Source organism: Myotis yumanensis, unplaced genomic scaffold, assembly GCF_028538775.1.
Source record: "Myotis yumanensis isolate MYYU_CA2020_CCGP unplaced genomic scaffold, mMyoYum1.0.hap1 SCAF_22, whole genome shotgun sequence".
NCBI lineage: Eukaryota > Metazoa > Chordata > Mammalia > Chiroptera > Vespertilionidae > Myotis > Myotis yumanensis.
The window spans coordinates 6,878,320-6,895,997 of NW_027223773.1; the positions used below are offsets into that span (position 1 = coordinate 6,878,320).

The 17,678-nt window shown below is 52.9% G+C and overlaps 1 protein-coding gene across 4 annotated transcripts in view; it reads left to right on the forward strand.

Annotated features, from left to right (window-relative positions):
• DUSP10 (dual specificity phosphatase 10) overlaps positions 1-17,678 on the forward strand; it is a 112,942-nt gene that overhangs the window by 71,621 nt on the left and 23,643 nt on the right. The window contains exons 1-2 of one of the 4 annotated variants that reach the window (XM_070401309.1): positions 1,200-1,302; positions 3,425-4,278. In XM_070401309.1, coding sequence (XP_070257410.1) covers positions 3,468-4,278 — 811 coding nt within the window. In that variant the 5' untranslated portion in view covers positions 1,200-1,302; positions 3,425-3,467. Of the gene's footprint in view, positions 1-1,199; positions 1,303-1,424; positions 1,576-1,926; positions 1,974-3,424; positions 4,279-17,678 lie in introns of those variants that run through there. The other 3 variants (XM_070401311.1, XM_070401312.1, XM_070401310.1) reach the window with 3 other exon arrangements.

The window sequence follows — 17,678 nt, forward strand, 5'->3', positions numbered from 1 at the left end:
CGACCCCCGGGCGGCGCAAGGCTGGTGATTGACACCGAGTTCAAGTTCCTTTCCGGGGCCAAGGCTACTCCAGAACCTCGGGCCGGCTGTCCTGGGCTGGCCAGGGGCCCTGGGGGTGGCCGGGGCCCGGGGTCATGGCGTGCGCACAAGGATCTCTGGGACACACGGCCTAGGCGGGTGGCGCCGGTGCCACGGCTCAGGGTGCGCCCCCTGTAGCTTCCTGCCGGAGCCCAGGCCGCTGCCCCTGAGCAGCCCTCCAGCTCCCGGTGGTGCTCTGACCGGAGCCCTGGCAAGTAGGCGGAGGAGGCGGGGGCGTGACCGGGGCGCAGGCGTCTGCGAGCCAGAGGGCACCGCGCCCCCCGCTGCGGGACAGCAGTTGGGAAGCCGGAGGGGCAGCGACCTCTGCGGGCGACCGGCCGACGCTTCCCGGCGGCGCGAGGCCGAGCGAGGCGGCTCCCAGGATGCGGGCCTCGGCGAGCTGGGCGGGCCTTGCTGGCTTCCAGTGGCGTCCGAACCCAGGACGCGGGCGGAGACGCGGCGATGCCCCTGGCTGAGCACTCACGAGGGTCCCGGCGCGGGCAGCTTGGCGGCGTCCGGAATCTGGGGTTAGGGTCTGTCCATCACCTCGAGCCGCTCCAAGAGCCCCGTTTCCCCGTTTCCCCGTTGGGGACAGCGATTGCTCTCGTCTCGCCTTTAGAAAGTTACTCCGGCACTTTCATCCCCGTCCCGAGTGAGAAGGAATCAGAGAGAGATCGCGCGGTCTGTCCCCCGCGGGGGGTCCCGGCGGATCCCGTCCAGTGGGCAGAGCCGGGTGGAGCCCAGCGGCGAGCCCCGCCAGGTGACACTTGAGCCCCGGAAAGGGTTAAGCGCGTCCCGCCGGCTGGGTTGACATGTAAATACAGAGCAGCTGCTCCGCGCGCGGCCCGGCCGGCCCTTTGCAAGTTGTTGATTGGTTGCCAATGACATCACCGCCCGCGTTCTGACACCGCGGACCCGGAGCGGCAGAGCCGCGGCCCTGGTGAGCGAGGCGAGGCCCCGCCCCCTGCCCCGCCCCCTCAGGCCGCCCATTGGTCGCGGGCTGCGGTGAGGTAACGGTCCGCGTTCTCCGGCTCCTTATTGGCCCGGCGCGCCGTCGGTCGGCCGCCGGCCCGCCCCCCCGGAGCCGTACATTTACAGTCCTGGCAAAAGAGAAAGTAACTATGTTGTGGCTGGAGATCAATGAAGCCGAGTGAATGGGGGGCTGAGTGCGCGGGTGCACACTGAGGCGGCGCCAGATGGTGGAGGGCTGCGCTCCTTTATGAAGTGAGTGGAAGTCCCTGCGGCTGCTCCGAGAGCCCGGGAGCTTTAGGGGTGTGCGTGTGCGTGTGAGTGTGTGTGCGTGTGAGTGTGTGTGCGTGTGAGGGTGTGTGCGTGCGTGTGTGTGTGTGTGTGTGTGTGTGAGTGTGGCGATGCTCACGGGGAGCCACGGCAGGTGAGCTGAATCTGAATCGGGTTCCGGCTGTTGGCTCGCGCCGCGCTGTGCGTTTACTCTCTGCAGTCTGTTTGGATTTTGGACGAAGGGGGAAAAAATACGAGGTTTGTTGGGACGCTTTGCGGCAGTTTTAAATGCTTGGGGCTCGTCAATGCGCTGTGTTAGATGCCCCAGGAGCGGGGAGGGAGCATTCTCAAACCACTGGATTGTCTACGATTTCAGCCTGTGCCTAGAGGTGGTGGAGGGTCGAGCAGCCAGGGAGAGGGAGACAGGCAGCTCAGTGTGTCTCGGGGAGGTTTCCCGGGCCGGTCTGGCCGGCTTCGCGGGCCGTGTAGACTCCGACCCTCTGCTGCAGGGATGCAGATCTCGCTAGACACCCCGTGCGGGTGTGAGCCGCGCACCCCGCCTGGAGGTTGGGGGGCCCGGCCTGGGTCCCCGCGGACACGCTCAGGCGTCCCTCTCCAGGCGATGGGGCTGGGGATCCCGGGACGCTGCCTCCCAGGTAACACAATAGCAGAGACTTGCGCCGCTTGGTCCGGCTGGGAATAGTACTTGCTCTTCCAAAAATACTACGCCAGGGAGGGAGGAGAGCGGGGAGGGCAGGGGTTGGCTCCCTCGCGCCCATCCAGAGCTGGGGGAGAGGAGCCTGAGTCGGCGGGGACCTGGGGATGGGGTGCCTGCGCGCCCGTGTGTGTGCGTGTGCGTGTGTGTGTTTGTGTGTGTGTGTGTGTGTGTCCTGCTTGTGACACTTGGGCTCCGTGTCCGAAAATGGTGACGGTCGTGTGTAGACGGGTGACAGATGACATTCCCCAGACATCTCTGAAAGTTGGTGTGCACGAGTGACTTGCCCGGGGTTTGGTCTCTTTCCCGTGAGCGTGGTTAATGGCAGGGCCGGGTGCCGGGCGCCCCTGTGCCTTCAAGGAGGAAGGAGCTGTCCCCTGGCAGGCGCCCTCTCCAGACAGCAGGCCGGCCGGTGGGCAGGGACAGGCGGGCTGGGAAGGCACCTTTCTGGGATTCATCGCCTCCAAGAGGGGGATTTCTGTGTGGGGTTGAAATAGTGTGCACAGCGCCCGCCTCCGGCTGAGAGAAGCTCTAGGATGCCTAGTCCGTGCCTGTTGGGCCATGAAGTCAAAGCGGTCCTTTCCCTGGGGGAGGGGGTGGGGGTGGGGGGGGGAGGGTGGCCAGGGAGCAAAGGGGCGTGGATCTGCCGGGCTTGGGTTTCCAGACCTGGCTCCTTGGCTCGAGGCTGCATCTTAGTTTGTAATGAAAAGGGGAAACGCAGGCTAACGAACAGGCTGAGGAAGCACCGGCTTAATAGGATTGTGTGTGCTTTTCAGAGGGCTCAGCCGAATGGAAGGCAAGAATAGCTCCCAGCTCGAGAGATGCACTTAGGGGGATACTTTCAGTCCGATGTGCGGGGAAGTTGACATCCGCCCCGGTGTATATTTAGCCGCGGTGTATTTCTGTGAGCCGGGCCGAGCCCCTGGCCATTCCTCCGCCTTTGCAGAGGGTAGGGAATTACATGGGAAGTAAGCAGGGGTGGGCAGGTGGGTCTTTCTCAGATAGTGGCGCTCCAGCGCTGCCCAGGAGACGGGGCCGTGAATAGAGACCTCTGCAGCGCCTTCCTTTCTGACTCCAGAGTTTGGTATCTTTGTGCCTTTACCTTCTCTGAGGGTGGACATCGACGTAGGTCCAAGAAACGCTGTTTATCAGCGTGTGCACAGGCAATACATTTATCCTCAGACTCAGGGACCAAATAGCTGGGCGTCCTCAGGTCGGCATCCCTGTTGACCCTGTCACCACGAGTCTCCAGCTTCAGGAGCAGCGTGATGAAGGGGATTCAGGACCACATTGCTCAGAGGGATGCAGTGGCTTCTCCAAGGGATTGGACGGGCGGCCTTGTGTGTCACGTGACTTCATGCTTTCTTTCCCCCCCCCCCCCCTTCTTTACAGACTGTCTTGAGTTCTTCTTGAATTGCCAGTGTTCGGCCTCCTCATGCCTCCGTCTCCTTTAGACGACAGGGTACTAGTGGCACTGTCCAGGCCCGTCCGGCCTCAGGATCTCAACCTTTGTTTAGACGCGAGCTACCTGGGCCCCGCCACCCCGGGCGGTCACAGCCACCCTCCGGTCATCGCCACCACCGTCGTGTCCCTCAAGGCTGCGAACCTGACGTATATGCCCTCATCCAGCGGCTCTGCCCGCTCCCTGAATTGTGGATGCAGCAGTGCCAGCTGCTGCACTGTGGCCACCTACGACAAGGACACCCAGGCCCCGACCCCAGCCGTTGCCGCCGGCTCCGCCACCGCTGCCATTGGCACCTCCGGCACCTGCCCCGCCACCCAGATGGTCAACAACAATGACAACGCAGGCTCTCTGAGTCCGTCCGGTGGGGTGGGCAGCCCTGCGGCCGGGACCCCCAGGCCGCTAGCCAGCATCAAAATCATCTACCCCAACGACCTGGCCAAGAAGATGACCCGCTGCGGCAAGAGTCACCTGGCCAGCCAGGGCCCCGTCATCATCGACTGCAGGCCCTTCATGGAGTACAACAAGAGCCACATCCAGGGAGCCGTCCACATTAACTGCGCCGACAAGATCAGCCGGCGGAGGCTCCAGCAGGGCAAAATCACCGTCTTAGACTTGATCTCCTGTCGGGAAGGCAAGGACTCTTTCAAGAGGATCTTTTCCAAAGAAATTATCGTTTATGACGAGAATACCAATGAGCCGAGCCGGGTGACGCCTTCCCAGCCACTCCACATCGTCCTCGAGTCCCTGAGGAGGGAAGGCAAGGAGCCTCTGGTGTTGAAAGGTAACGAATGCTCCCTCCCCCGGCACATCCTGACTAGCCTGGGGTCACCCGGGGTTTTCCCTCACAGCGGTAGCAGCATCCGCCCGACCCTGCCTCCCCGCAAAGACCCGGAATAGAAGTCCTTCTTCTTGTCCGCCCTCCCCGGCCCTTTCTTAATTAGTTTGGGGTGGTGAGAGGCATCCAGTAAGTAGCCTTGAACTGGAAGCCAGAAGATTCGGGCTCTGGTCTTGCGTCTTGCTTCCCCCTCTAATTTGCATCGTGCCAGTCATTTCACCTCTCTGAGACTTTCCCCCTCTTTCCCCGAAGGGGCTTTTATAACCCCAGAGGGTGGCTCACGTCATGCCTGGTCTGGTAGCCCTCGCCCAATCCATCACTCGTTGGAAAGTTATTATCTCTCAGACTCAGCCCCGGTTGGTGGAACTGAGATGGTGAACTGCAAGTAAACTCCCAGGTACCAGTTCTTTTTTGTGGGAAATGCTTCTTCTTTCTCGCCTCTCCCATCAGCTTGGATTTTAGGTGGTTTATACAGTGACATAGAGAAGGGGCAGAGATCCTTCGTATAGGGCCCCGCAGTGTAAGTTCATCAGAAACATCTGTTCCTCTGCCGCAGCTCTAAGGGACAGAGTCATTCTTATGAGATCCTCCCCCACCCCATTGCTCTCTCTGGCTGCACCTGACAGTCGTTGGCATCATGGCTCCTCCCAAGATGGGGCGGTGGGTCACTTGCCTCAGTACATTGAATGCAGAATAACTCGGAGGTCATGGTGGCGGAGCCCTGGCAGGAGGGATTAACTCCCCACTATTCTCGGAGCTCCTTCCACCCAGTGTTGCCTGACCTAGTGGGGCGGCCCTCGTCCTGTGTCCATCTTGCCTCTTTGCCCCAAGGTACCATCCTTTGGGGGCACTGCACCTCATGCTTCCTCTTCAGGGTCTTCTTTCTGGTGGTGGTGATTCTAAGAGATCATCATCATCATCTTTCTTCTCTTCTCTTACGTCCGAGCCAAGGTACACAGACTGGGCCATATCACCAGCCAGCCTCCGGAACTGTGTGGACCAAAGGGTCCCTTTGAGCATCTTACATATTTAAATTGCAACGAGCCATTGAGGTGAGCAAGTTGGTCGTTTTTTCTTTGTGAGGGCAGCTCTGCCATTCTCCGTCTGGTCTTCCCAGCGATGCGTTCTGCCTTTGGTTCAGTACCATTCTTGGAAATACGGTTTGGGATTCCTGTGATATAACCCGCCTGCCCACCCTCCAGGGCCCCCTCCCTGGACTCAACCACCACAAAGTCACAACTCCTCTTAGGGCTGGTGGGCTCTGGTGGGAAGGATGACATCATGGAGGTTGTATCTAGAGAGTGCCGGCAGCAACCACTCATTTTTTGTTGTTGTCGTTCTTGGGTTTTCTTGGGTTTACAGGGATGTTCGGATTCCCTCTGTGTAGCTCTGTATGGTGTGGCTTTATATTCTTGTTTGGTTGGCTTTGTGTGATTCCCAGTAAGTTGACCAGCTAGTGTTTTCTTACCATGATCTTGGCTTGGCTTGTCTTTTTTGGATGAGAAAATACAACCTACACATGTCCCGTTGGTGGTAGTTTGTCTTGGGGAGCAGACAGAGTGGGTAGTCCATGGTCGTAACGGCCGTCTCTCTGCTCATGCCGAGTAGATGTTGTTGAGAAAAAAACAGGCCTTGTGTATCTGCAGACTCTGAGGATAGGCATCAAACCATACACACTAAGTTGACCCTGATGTTGACTTGAACTTGAGGTTGATTAGAGGAGTTGTAGATCCTCCCTTCTTACTTGGCCGTGGGAATTATTGTGTATGGGGGTGGCTTGTCAGTCACTGAGAAATGAGTCTCCTGGGTGCTACCGATGAAAGTGGGGTTCCTCCCCTCTCCGTCCTGTGGATGCAGCTGAGACTCCAGCAGCCTGGGTTGTTCCTCAGTGTCAGGGAGTGAGCTTGCCTCAATGGGCGGGGCCGGACATGCTGCTGACCTCACCACTGGGCGCCCTGGGCGGCCGCGGTGCGGGCTCGTCATTTTCGGGTTGGTGAGCCTCAGCGGCGGTGGACCTGGAAGGCGTGCTGGTGGTAGAGGTTGGATGATTTGTAGCTTTTGGGGGCTTTTTCTTAGACTATTTGGGCATTTGCTTGAAAACCTGTAGTTCAGGAGCAGAAAGGGTCTGTAATCTACTATATTTATTATTATCGTCATTATCATTTTGGTCTCTTTGGGGGGAACGGCCTAAAATTTGGACCAAGATGGGAAAGAAGGGGGAGAGCAATACCAGGATGCCCTCGCTGCCCTTTGACCTGGGCCAACCAACGGTTAATGCCAGAGCACCGTCGAGTGCGGAGTGGGGTGGGCATCCCCCAGAAGGCATGGCCAGCACCTTCTCCCAGGCTCTTGTGCGGGTCAAGCAGACCATCCTGGCCTGGCTGCTCAGCTGAGGCTTATTGTACTAACCCCAGCCCTTGGTGATGCAAGATTTTATTTTAGCAAGAGTGGCCGTGGGACCATTTTTGAACGAGTGAGTTTTGTAGGGAAGCCATGGCAATGGGTAGTGAGAATCTTCTAGGATAGAAATGTCTAAGGCCTCCCTCATGTATTTTCAGAGATTTCAGTACAGTCTCGGGTAATTTATGGCCGGCCCACCTGCTGCCCTGGTGTTATGTTTGTAAACACTGGTTGCTACCCTCCCGGTCCAAGTTTCATGTCCCCCGTTCCAGAGCCACGGTCTCCATTTTTGGAGCGGCCTGACAAGTGGAGCGGCTGCTCGGGGACCGTTTTAGTCATGCTGTGTCAGGTCGGGAAGAGGGTGATCAGAGGCGCAGATTAAGTTACTGTTCTAATTTACAATCCCCTCCCCGCCGTGACCTGTGGCTGAATCCATGGTTTAGTCTCAGCTTCCGAAGAAAACACGGCTTCTACCCAGCCCGGAGAAAGGAAGAGATATTTAGTGATTTGCACAATCTTTGAACGAAGTATAATTTGTGTTACCCACACGTGATGTTGAATGTGATTTCTAACCACACCGAATCAGAAGGCTAGATAGTCCTGGGCCTCCCAGGATGAGAGCTACCATCATTGCTATGGTGTTTGCCAGGCTCCTGATGTTGGGTTTAGGGAAATAATTTGTCATTTACCTAAAGAGGCATCGCCACCTCCTCCTTAAAAACAGTCTACGCCTTTAAAATGCTTACTACACAAAATTTCAAATATGGAGAAAAGTAGGAAAGAGTGGAGTGAGCACCCATATACCTGCCACCAGATTTTAAACAATTAGTACTATTTTCCTTCTCTTTTTTTTTCTTTTGTTGAAAACATGTATAGAACAGACAATATGTTACTGTAGTTAAACGTGTTTGATGTTTAAACCTAATGTTTTAAAATCAGTAAGGCTGGGGTATTTGATAGTAGAGTATGGACAACATTGTTACTCAATACTGCAGTGTCACGTGACCATTTGGGGGAAGTTTTCCAAACTTGTAATTTCTGCTGTGACTCTCAGGCGGCCAGGGCCATGGAGAAGCAGCCCTCCCTCTGAGTGGAGGGCTCCGGGCGGAAACTGGGGGTCCCCAGCTCCCCGTTCTGCTCAGCTATGTCGGGTCCATGCCTGTACTTGCTCTGGGCTCTCACAAAACAAAGACTGACTCAGAGGCATTTATTGGGGAGCAGGGGGAGGAGAGAGAGTTACTTCAGGGGATCGTCACCTAGAGAAGATTGGGGTAACATAGGGGGTTAGACTCTCACAGTGTAAAACTTCTCTCCCTAACCCCTAAGAAGTGAGCAGCACCAACTGCACGTCCGTCCATTGTCAACAGGAGTTCTGAAGTAAACCAGTGGGCGGTGAGCGGGATCGCAAGATCCAGAGTGGCTGTGCTCAGAGACCAGAAACCCGGAGTATATTCTTTCTCTCTCAGCTTTGTTTAGTGGAGAGGGGGTACACGATTTCCTCTGGCCTCTCGGGGACGTTATGAGGACGTTTCTAGATTCACAAACGCGCTGTTGTCATTCGGAACCTCTGTTTAACACCCGAACATGGCTAACATGAGCCCTGGAGCAAAGCAGTGGGGGAATTCAGGCCGGACTTGGGATCTGGTTTGAGTTCTAGTCTTGATCTCCTCCCCCTCCCCGCCCAGACCCCCCAGTCCCCAACTCCTGCCTCCCGCCCCTGCTGGACACAGTAGCTATCTCATAGCGTTCGTTAGGAATACAGGGAACTGAAGTGTGCAAAGTGTCTAAGTGGTTCCTCATGGTTAACAACTCGCACATGCAGCTCAATATCATTACTGTTGGTTGAACAGGAATGATGGTGCCAGTAAAAAAAGGCAATTTGGGCTCCTTTTCCAAAGGAGTACAGCTAACGAGCTAGGTACGGCAGCGCGTGTGTGTGTGTGTGTGTGTGTGTGTGTGTGTGTGTGTTGCCGTGGGCTAAAAATAACTGGGTGACTGGTCCCTAATTTAAGTAGCATACGGTTCGAGTGCCAGGTAATTACAAAAACGTGCTGGGTCAAGAGGCCAGAGTAACTTGGGCCTCCCCTCCAATTATTGACTTGCAGGGGGACTGGTAAAAACGCGATGAGACATTTGTCCACGTAACGCCCCATAACTCAGGAGTGAAAGCAGAAAGGCTGTGACGCGTTGCTTTTCCTGGCCCCTCAGCAGCCCCGTTTATTTTTGGAGCCGGGATTGTAGTCTGACTATAAAAGGGGAGGTGGGAGGAGGGGCAGCGCACGCCACGTGGAGAAGTTCTGGAAGCTTTGAGATGGGAGGAGATCGCGTGGGAAGTCATTGACAGGCCTGCTCCGTCCTGCAGGTGCGTCCGGGACCTTTTCCCTGAACTGACCTGCAGTTGCCTGTGTCCTCTCTGAGCTCTTGGACATACCACCCTCCTTCTTAATGAAAATGTCAGTGAAAAGAGATGTGCGCTCTCCCCCTGTCTCCCGCCCCCCCCCCCGTCACCCTCCGTCTCTCCCTTCTCTGCCCTCACTCCGTCTGCTCTGGTCCTCATACGCTGCTGCACAGCGGAGTGGAGTTTAGCTCACTGACACCTGGCTCCACTTCTAGGCTTTTCCACCCCCAACTAGAGGTGTCCTCAGGCAACTCAGGTTACCCCTCAGATCCCCAGGTTTTTTTTCCATTGTAAAATCGGGGTAATTCCGACATCCCAGGACAGACTGAGATGACGTAGATGAAGTGCCTGGCACGCAGCTCTCCATAGCTCAGCCCCCGGGCCCTGCTCCCACCCCCGCTTCCCTTTCACAACCTCTTACATGACATCAGGTGTGTGGCTTTGGGGAGGGTGTGGCCGTTGTTCCCAGTACAGCACTATGGGAGCCTGTTCAGTATGAACCAACCACGTGGCCTTACCAGTTCCGATCAGTTAACCATCCGGCTTGTCAAGGACAAGTTCAGGAGAATCCTCTCCTGGCAGGGGCCGCTAATGATTGTATAGGGCGTCCCAAAATTCACGCAAGAAGTAATTTTGATAGAAAACACAGGTTTATAATTAAAAATGGCAATTTCTTTTATTGATTCATAAAGGATACAGTAGAGGGTTATGTATGGCATAGCACATCGGGTAAATGGCCTCCACGGCTTTGCTGGCACATCCGCAAAGCCGTGGTCTTCATTGGTCTTCATTGTCCCTGCTCCTGGGCCATCCTTGGTACTTGGTCATGCTTATCAAATTGAAGGGATTGAAATCAAAGGGCAACAGATATTAGAAGCTGATTCAATAAACCAAGTAAAATTAGGCTTTTATTTTTTGTTGTTGTTGTTAATGCTCACGCAAAATTCAAATCTTGCGTGAATTTTGGGACACCCTACAGATTCGCAAAAGCAGGGTCGGGAACAGAAGAACCTTCTGCCACGGTCTGTGGCTCACACGCCCCAAGGAGCTGGGCGTGAGCTTTTCACCAGGAGCCCCTGCTTCCGAAGGCTCCTTGTCATGAGCAGCCAGAGCCCCCCTGGGTAGCGGTTTGGGCATAAAAATGCTTCGGTCTGCAGTGCACAGGCAGCTTATTTCAAGTGGGAAGATAAGGATACACTTACCCAGGAAGGGTGGACGTTCTCCCAAGGGAGGTCATCTTTGCAAACTCAAGAAGCTCAGTTTGGAGAACAAGAAGGAAGCTTGGAGGTCCCCTAGCCCAGTGGTCAGCAAACTGCGGCTCGAGAGCCACATGTGGCTCTTTGGCCCCTTGAGTGTGGCTCTTCCTAAGCCTTAAGAGTACCCTAATTAAGTTAATAACAATGTACCTACCTATATAGTTTAAGTTTAAAAAATGTGGCTCTCAAAAGAGATTTCAATCATCGTACTGTTGATATTTGGCTCTGTTGACGAATGAGTTTGCTGACCACGGCCCTAGCCCAATTGTTTTCTCAGCAGGCTGCTCATTGGGATCAACTGGGATGACTTCAACCTTTGATGCACAGTCGCCACCTCCAGAGAGTCTGATTCCATTGGTGTGGGGGCCCTAACCGGTTTGGCTCAGTGGATAGAGCATCGGCCTGAGGACTGAAGGGTTCCAGGTTCAATTCCGGTCAAGGGCATGTACCTTGGTTGCGGGCACATACCCAGTAGGGCGTGTGCAGGGGGCAGCTGATCAATGTTTCTCTCTCATCGATGTTTCTAATTCTCTATCCCTCTCCTTTCCTCTCTGTGAAAAAATCAATAAAATCGTTAAAAAATAAATTGGTGTGGGGACCACGCCTGTGCACCAGGTGTGTTAAAGCTCCCCAGGCGATTCTGAGGTGCAGCGCAGTCGGAGCCATTGGCCTCGTCCCGTCTTCTCCTTATGCTGCTACGGACATGGAGCCTAGGGAAGTTTATCCCTGGTTCAAGGTCACATGCATGATTAATTTTAGAGTCTTGGTCCTTAGTGCTAACACAGGTCTCGCCAAGTTGATAGATTTGATGTGTGTGTGTGTATTATTAACTACTAATAACAGCATCTAATGGACAGCATGCAAATATAAAAGAAGGCAATATAGCCTAACTGGTTTGGCTCAGTGGATAGAGTGTCAGCCTGTGGACTGAAAGGTCCCAGGTTCGATTCCAGTCAAGGGCATGTACCTGGGTTGCAGGCACATCCCCAGTGGGAGGTGTACAGGAAGCAGCTGATCGATGTTTCTCTCTCATCGATGTTTCTAACTCTCTTTCCCTCTCTCTTCCTCTCTGTAAAAAGATCAATAAAATATATTTATTAAAAGAAGTCAATATATTTAGTCAATAATTTTTTAAAATATGTTTTTATTGAGTTTTAGAGAAGAAAGGAAAGGGAGAGAGAGAGAGAGATAGAAACATCAATGATGAGAGGGAAACATCGACCAGCTGCCTCCTGCACACCCCTTACTGGGGATCAAGCCCGCAACCCAGGCATGTGCCCTGACTGGGAATCGAACCAGTGACCTCTTGGTTCATGGGTCAATGCTCAACCACTGAGCCACACTGGCCGGGCTATTCAGTCAACCATTTGAGTATTGAGCTTTTTTGTTGAATTTCCATATTTCAGTCCAGAACTATAAGGACCTAAGTCTAAGATCTCTTGAAGTTGGCAACTCAGGATCCGGCTATTGACCTGGGTTCTAGAAAAATGGGGCAAATCACAATGTTGATTTAATCCCATCTTCTAGGGAATGTAATGGCTGTACCCAAGTGTCTCAGGTTTCTAGAGACTTCTTGGTAGGTTGGCTTCCACATACTTAGAGCCTTGTGGGTAAAAGAGATCCATCCATTCATTGGCTCAACAAATATTAATAAAGCCTTTTCAGGATGGGGAAGCTGCCACCATAACCGTTGTCATCTAAATGCTAGACTGAGAGCACACCAGGCCAGTAATTCATATCCTTCCTCCTGGATGATCAACACCTGCTTGTATTCTGCATCGCCTTCAGCCACACGGTCTTGTTTAGGGGCCGGTTCATCTGGAGATGCCACTCTCCTGGGAAGTGCATGTGTGTGTGTGCATTTGGCTTCTGTCTTCCCTTTTCCCCTTGCAAGAGAGAGTTTGGCCTTCTAAGCACATCTTCGCCGGCCAGCAGAATTTCTTTCATCGCCTTGATCCAAAAAGACATGTTTGTTTGTTTTTAAAATGTGTTGGTTTTTAAGAGGAAAGGAAATATATGTTCTCTCTCCCTCCGCAGCTCGGGGCTGACAGGGCCCCTCCGTGCGTGGGAGGGGAACTTCTGCATTTGGGCCTCCCTCGTGTTGGCCATGTTGCCGATAGGAGCGGGGCCTGTGTGTATTTTTTCCTGCGTGCCCTCTCTGGAAAGGGGACGTGCTAAGCCAACAAGCACTGTCAACTGTATTTCACAAACAAGGCTGGCCTACTTAGGAGAGAAAGTTTGCAAGTGCAATGAGGAACCCCTGTCGGGGCCAGGGCCGGGATGAAGACACCGGCCTGCCATTCATTCCCAAGCTGCCTTGTTCCCCCGAACCTGTCCCTCCTGGGCATTTTTCAATGGGCTGTGTTTCCATATACACATATGCTACCGTCATGCAAAACCTTATCCATTCAGAACGCCTCGAGGGAAGAGGGAAGGGCGAGTACAAGCCACGGCCTGGATTTTGTGGTAGAACATTAAAAACAGACGTTATGGTCAAGTTGATGTTGTGGCCTTTCTAGCTGACTCTTGAGCTGTTTCATCCATTCGCCAAGAGGAAGGTCTTAGCATCCCTTTCCCCTCCAGCTTATGTCTGTATCGTCTGTTATTACTTAAAAGTTGGGGAACACACACACACACACACACACACACACATTCATTTCACTCCCTCCCCCCAGCAAGACCCATATTTTATGGAACTTCAAGGCAATAGCTGAACGTGCGCCTATCTCCGCTTTCGGATGAGGAAGTGAGCATGTGCCTGGCCCGTGCACATAAGATAAAGCCAGACCCGGTGCGGAGGGTCTGGCTGGGTGGACGATCACCCCCCCAGGAAGCAAAGCGTTTGCAGATTCATCCAACTGTCTGTACTGCCCTGAGTGCTTTATTTGTGGGGAAGGCATACTGGTCATTGGTTCGCCCTCTGAGACTCACATTTCATGCAAAACAAAACAAAGCCACACTCTTCCAGAGAACTTCAAAGAAGGGCTTCGTTTTCTTTTCTTCCCACGGGGCTGGGACCCCTGGCCGGTACCTGTTGCCCATTTCTCCCCAAAGTGAGCAGCAGATGGACCAGTCTCATTGGGGGGTGGGGGTGGGGGGTGCTGTCGGCCTGTCCTCCCCTTGAGGGGCGCACCCCTCTCACTGTTAACGTCAGCTCAGCTAAGCGTCCCCAGGTGAGGAGGCAGTCGCCACTTCGGGCCAGAGCATCCCTGTCTAGTTCATTATTGCTTTTCTGTTTATCCGATGGAAGAAAGAATCCCACGTTGTTTGAATCATGGCCCCGGGGTCTACTACTGCTGTGATACTGGCAAGTGAGAAGAAAAAATAAATTGGGAGCAGAGGGCGGGCAGGCGGGCAGGGGAGCAGAGAGAACAGGGCAGTGGGGGGTAGAGGGTACGCTCAGGGTCCCAGGGACAGCTCCTTCCTGCTCCTGGTCTTGGGTCCCAGCTTCCGGTGTTCAAGAGTGAGTCACTGTCATCCATTATCACAGTGCCTGCTTCTCTCTTCAGATGATGAGACTAGACACAGCCTTGTAAGAAGAGGGCCTTCTCTGGTGCGATCAGGGACAGTTCGTGGGTCTTGTATTTCTAGTCTTATTAAAGTAGCACATTTTGATGATATAACTTTGTAAGGATGGTCTTACGACTCTCACGCAATGATATTTTAATCTGACTGCGGAATACGACTTAATCACAGATAACTGCTCTGGGGCTGACCTGCCCATCATTCTTGATATTAGAAAATTATTTTCCAGGGTAGTTTGGGGGGAAAACATGAATAGCTATTGAGTGTTAGGGGCCAGGCACAGGGCTGTCACATAGGTGTCTTATTCAGTTCTCAGCTCAGCGTCGTGAGCCAAGTTTCATAGCCCCAGTCCCACAGGTGAGAATCTGAGGAGTAGATTCGGTATCGTCTCCCTGTGATCCACCAGTGAATGGAGATGAGAATTGAAACCCAGTCCTTCTGATCTCAAAGCCCAAGTTCTTTCCAGGCCGGCCCCAGGCTTCACAAGTGAGGTACAGGTCTGATTCTTTCCAGTGATTTCAGAGAGAGGCAGGGAGAGGGAGAGAGAGAGAGAAACAGCAGTGATGAGAGAGAATCATGGAAGGGCTGCCTCCTGGACATCCCCTACTGGAGATCGAGCCCATAACCAGGGCCTGTGCCCTGACCGGGAATCGAACCGTGACCTCCTGGCTCAAGGGTCGACGCTCAACCACTGAGCCACACCAGCCAGGCACGGATCTCATTCTTAATGGTTTCTTTCCTCCCTCAAGTGTGTGAAGGAAGAATCTCTAGTTAGGGTGTCTTACCCTTTCCTTTGGGAAAGGTCATTCTCTGAGATGAGTGAACAGGGATCTTACCACACTCTTTACTCTTTATTGTTGTTCTCTGCGTTTCTCTCCTTCCTTACCTTCCTTTCTTCCCTTCTATAGTCTAAGCCAGGGGTCCTCAAACTTTTTGAACAGGGGGCCAGTTCACTGTCCCTCAGACCGTTGGAGGGCCGGACTATAGTTTAAAAAAAAAAACTATGAACAAATTCCTATGCACACTGCACATATCTTATTTTGAAGTAAAAAAAAACAAAACGGGAACAAATACAATATTTGTATTTGCATGTGGCCCGCGGGCCGTAGTTTGAGGACCCCTGGTCTAAGCCACGTACAGCTCAGGTCATCTGGGAGTGTGGCGGGAACAGACCCTGGCAAAGGCATCGTCAGCACCTTTGAACGATAGCAGGATGGCCCCGGGGAGCCCGGGTGGGAGCCGCATTCCTTCAAGCGGATTATGTAGGGTTTGTCTCATCTGTCCCACTTCATAGGCATGGAAACTGATGACTCACCTGCGGGCATAGAAGAAGCTGGTAGCAGAACTGGCAGAGGAGCCATGTTTCCTAACTCCCAGTTCAGTCATTTTTTAAAAATCCCAGCGGGAGTATAATCCTTTGGTTTCTACCCAAGTTGCTATTGAATAAGCAATTCCTGTGGGTCCACGTGTCTGGCCAGGTCACCCCGTGCTTTCCTTTTCCCTTTGCGAGGAGCTGAAGAAGTGAGTGGCTTCTCAACGAATCACCCCTGCTCTGTGTATGCACGCAGCCTTCCTATTAAGAATGTCTGTCTTTTCTAGCAGAGAGAGTAGAGGATGGAGGTGAACGGCCCAGGTCCCAGAGCCGGACTGCAGTTGTTGGAATTCTGACTTTGCCACTCTGGAAGCAGGAACTTGAGCAGATGAAACTTGCCCTTCCTCAGTTTTCTTATCTATAAAATGGGAGGGTAATGGCACTTTTTCTCTTGGGATCGATTGAGGATTAAATTAGATAATAAGTGTATGAGTGCTGTGAACAGTGCCAGACCTTTTATAGCTAACCTTTATTAGACATTTACCATAATTATAATATCAAATACCTACCATAGTCATGTGTCAGTATCTACTATAGCCAAGAGGTATGTGGGTGATATGATTCAGTAAGATGAGTTGACAAGTCTGACAAGCCACTGGTGCAATATGAGTAGGAACTCTTTGATACTTGATAGGTTGTTTTGTTTAAAGGTTTGGAAAAACCTAAGTGTTTCTAGAGGGGTGGATAGATCACTACATCAGTACTTTTTCTGAATCAGTGCCATCCTGGGAAATTATGTGCTATTTCTACGTAAGGAAATCTTATCAAATGAAGTCTTAGCCAAGACTCAGTCATCTGCCCGTTGTTGGAATATTAAGAAAGTTTGAGAAAGAAACAAACCAGACGCTATACAAATCCCCCTGCCTGGCCTAGTTTCATTTTTACACGTCCTCTTCATTCTTTACCCATATATGTGCATCGTTTGCAGATTTCCTCATCTAGAAACTGAAATCCATTGTCACTCTTCATTGCCTGTGCTTCGGCTTCCTGTATTGTCATGTTTGGGTGTTAGGCCATGGCTACTTTTATGGAGTGTCCCATTTTACTTGGCTACATGGCCTATGCATGAGGTTAAGATGACTTCTAAATGTTTGAGAGTATAGGAGAAGCCTCTGAGAGGGAGTACCCTTGCTTAGAATCTTCTCCACCCCCCACTGAGGAGTGGAAACTCAGGCCAGCCTCATCCACTGCCCCCCACTAACCCCCCACTTTCTTTACTTTTTATTCCTGCCTTTCGCTTCAGAACACAAGAGCCGCCTTCCCATGTAAGTTACTGGTTTTAAGAGCAGTCTTGATGGACTCCCGGAGGAGAGTGTTGTCATGTCAGTCCGGGCTTCTCCTTTGCTGGGCAGAGGGGGAGGCGGGGAGGCCCCGCTGGGCACGTTAAAAGCAGAAGCTGCCGTGAGAGCGAATGGTGCGCGGGGCCGCCACCACCTCGTGTCGAAAACATGAGTCACTCCCGTTCACACTGTCGAGAAGACACTCTGAAAGGGACATCACGACACTCGCCGCAGAAGGAAGTGGCCTGGGAGATGCTGTGTCATGTGTGTGTGCCTCTCCCCCTCCCCCCTTTTTTGAAACCCCGGGTGTTAGGGTGATGCTGGCATCTGAGTGTTTAAGCAAACGCAGTCAAAAGCGTATCAGGATGGAAAGACAGTTCCCATTAGTTCTTTTTGCTAAATTGAGGTAAAACGCCCTTTAAATAGGTGCTAATTCTCCACCAGATAATTAGCTTGTCTTCCTTGATAACGTGGACGAATTGGGTTGAATTCGTTATAATTAATCTCACATATTATGTAAAAATGCATTCGCCTGCCCTTATTAGGCGAACCTCTTGTTCTTTAAAAAAAAATCTTTATTGTTGACAGTATTTCATAGATCCTCTTCCCCGCCCCCCCCCCCCATTAACCTCTTCAAGCCTGCTCCTCCCTTCCCCCCCTGCCCTCACCACCCCATTGTCTGTCCACGGGTTACACAGCCCACCCCCCTCCACTAAGAACGAATGACTTGAATGAATGACAGAGTGGCGGGCAGTGCTCGCTTACACGAAGCTGAACATGGCCTTGCCCATGAGAGACAGAGCTTTCGTGTTAGTATCTGCATCACTTGAGGGAACGTGGAGGATGCTTTGAGGACTGAGACTCCGACGCTACAGAGCTGCCTAAATAATTACCTTGAAATCAATCTCCTCCTGGTGACTGGGCATTTTTCTGGATTTACAATGCAAAGCTCTTCCCAGGGAGTGAAGAGTAGAGGCATTGGCTGGGTGCACGTAGCCGGTGGCTGGGCGGTGAGTCTGGATGGTGGCCCCGGAGGGCCAGGAGGGGTGCTCAGGGACTCAGCGAGTCCAGCTCCTCCCTGCACCCCAGCCTTTCAGAGCCCCCAGCTTCCCCAC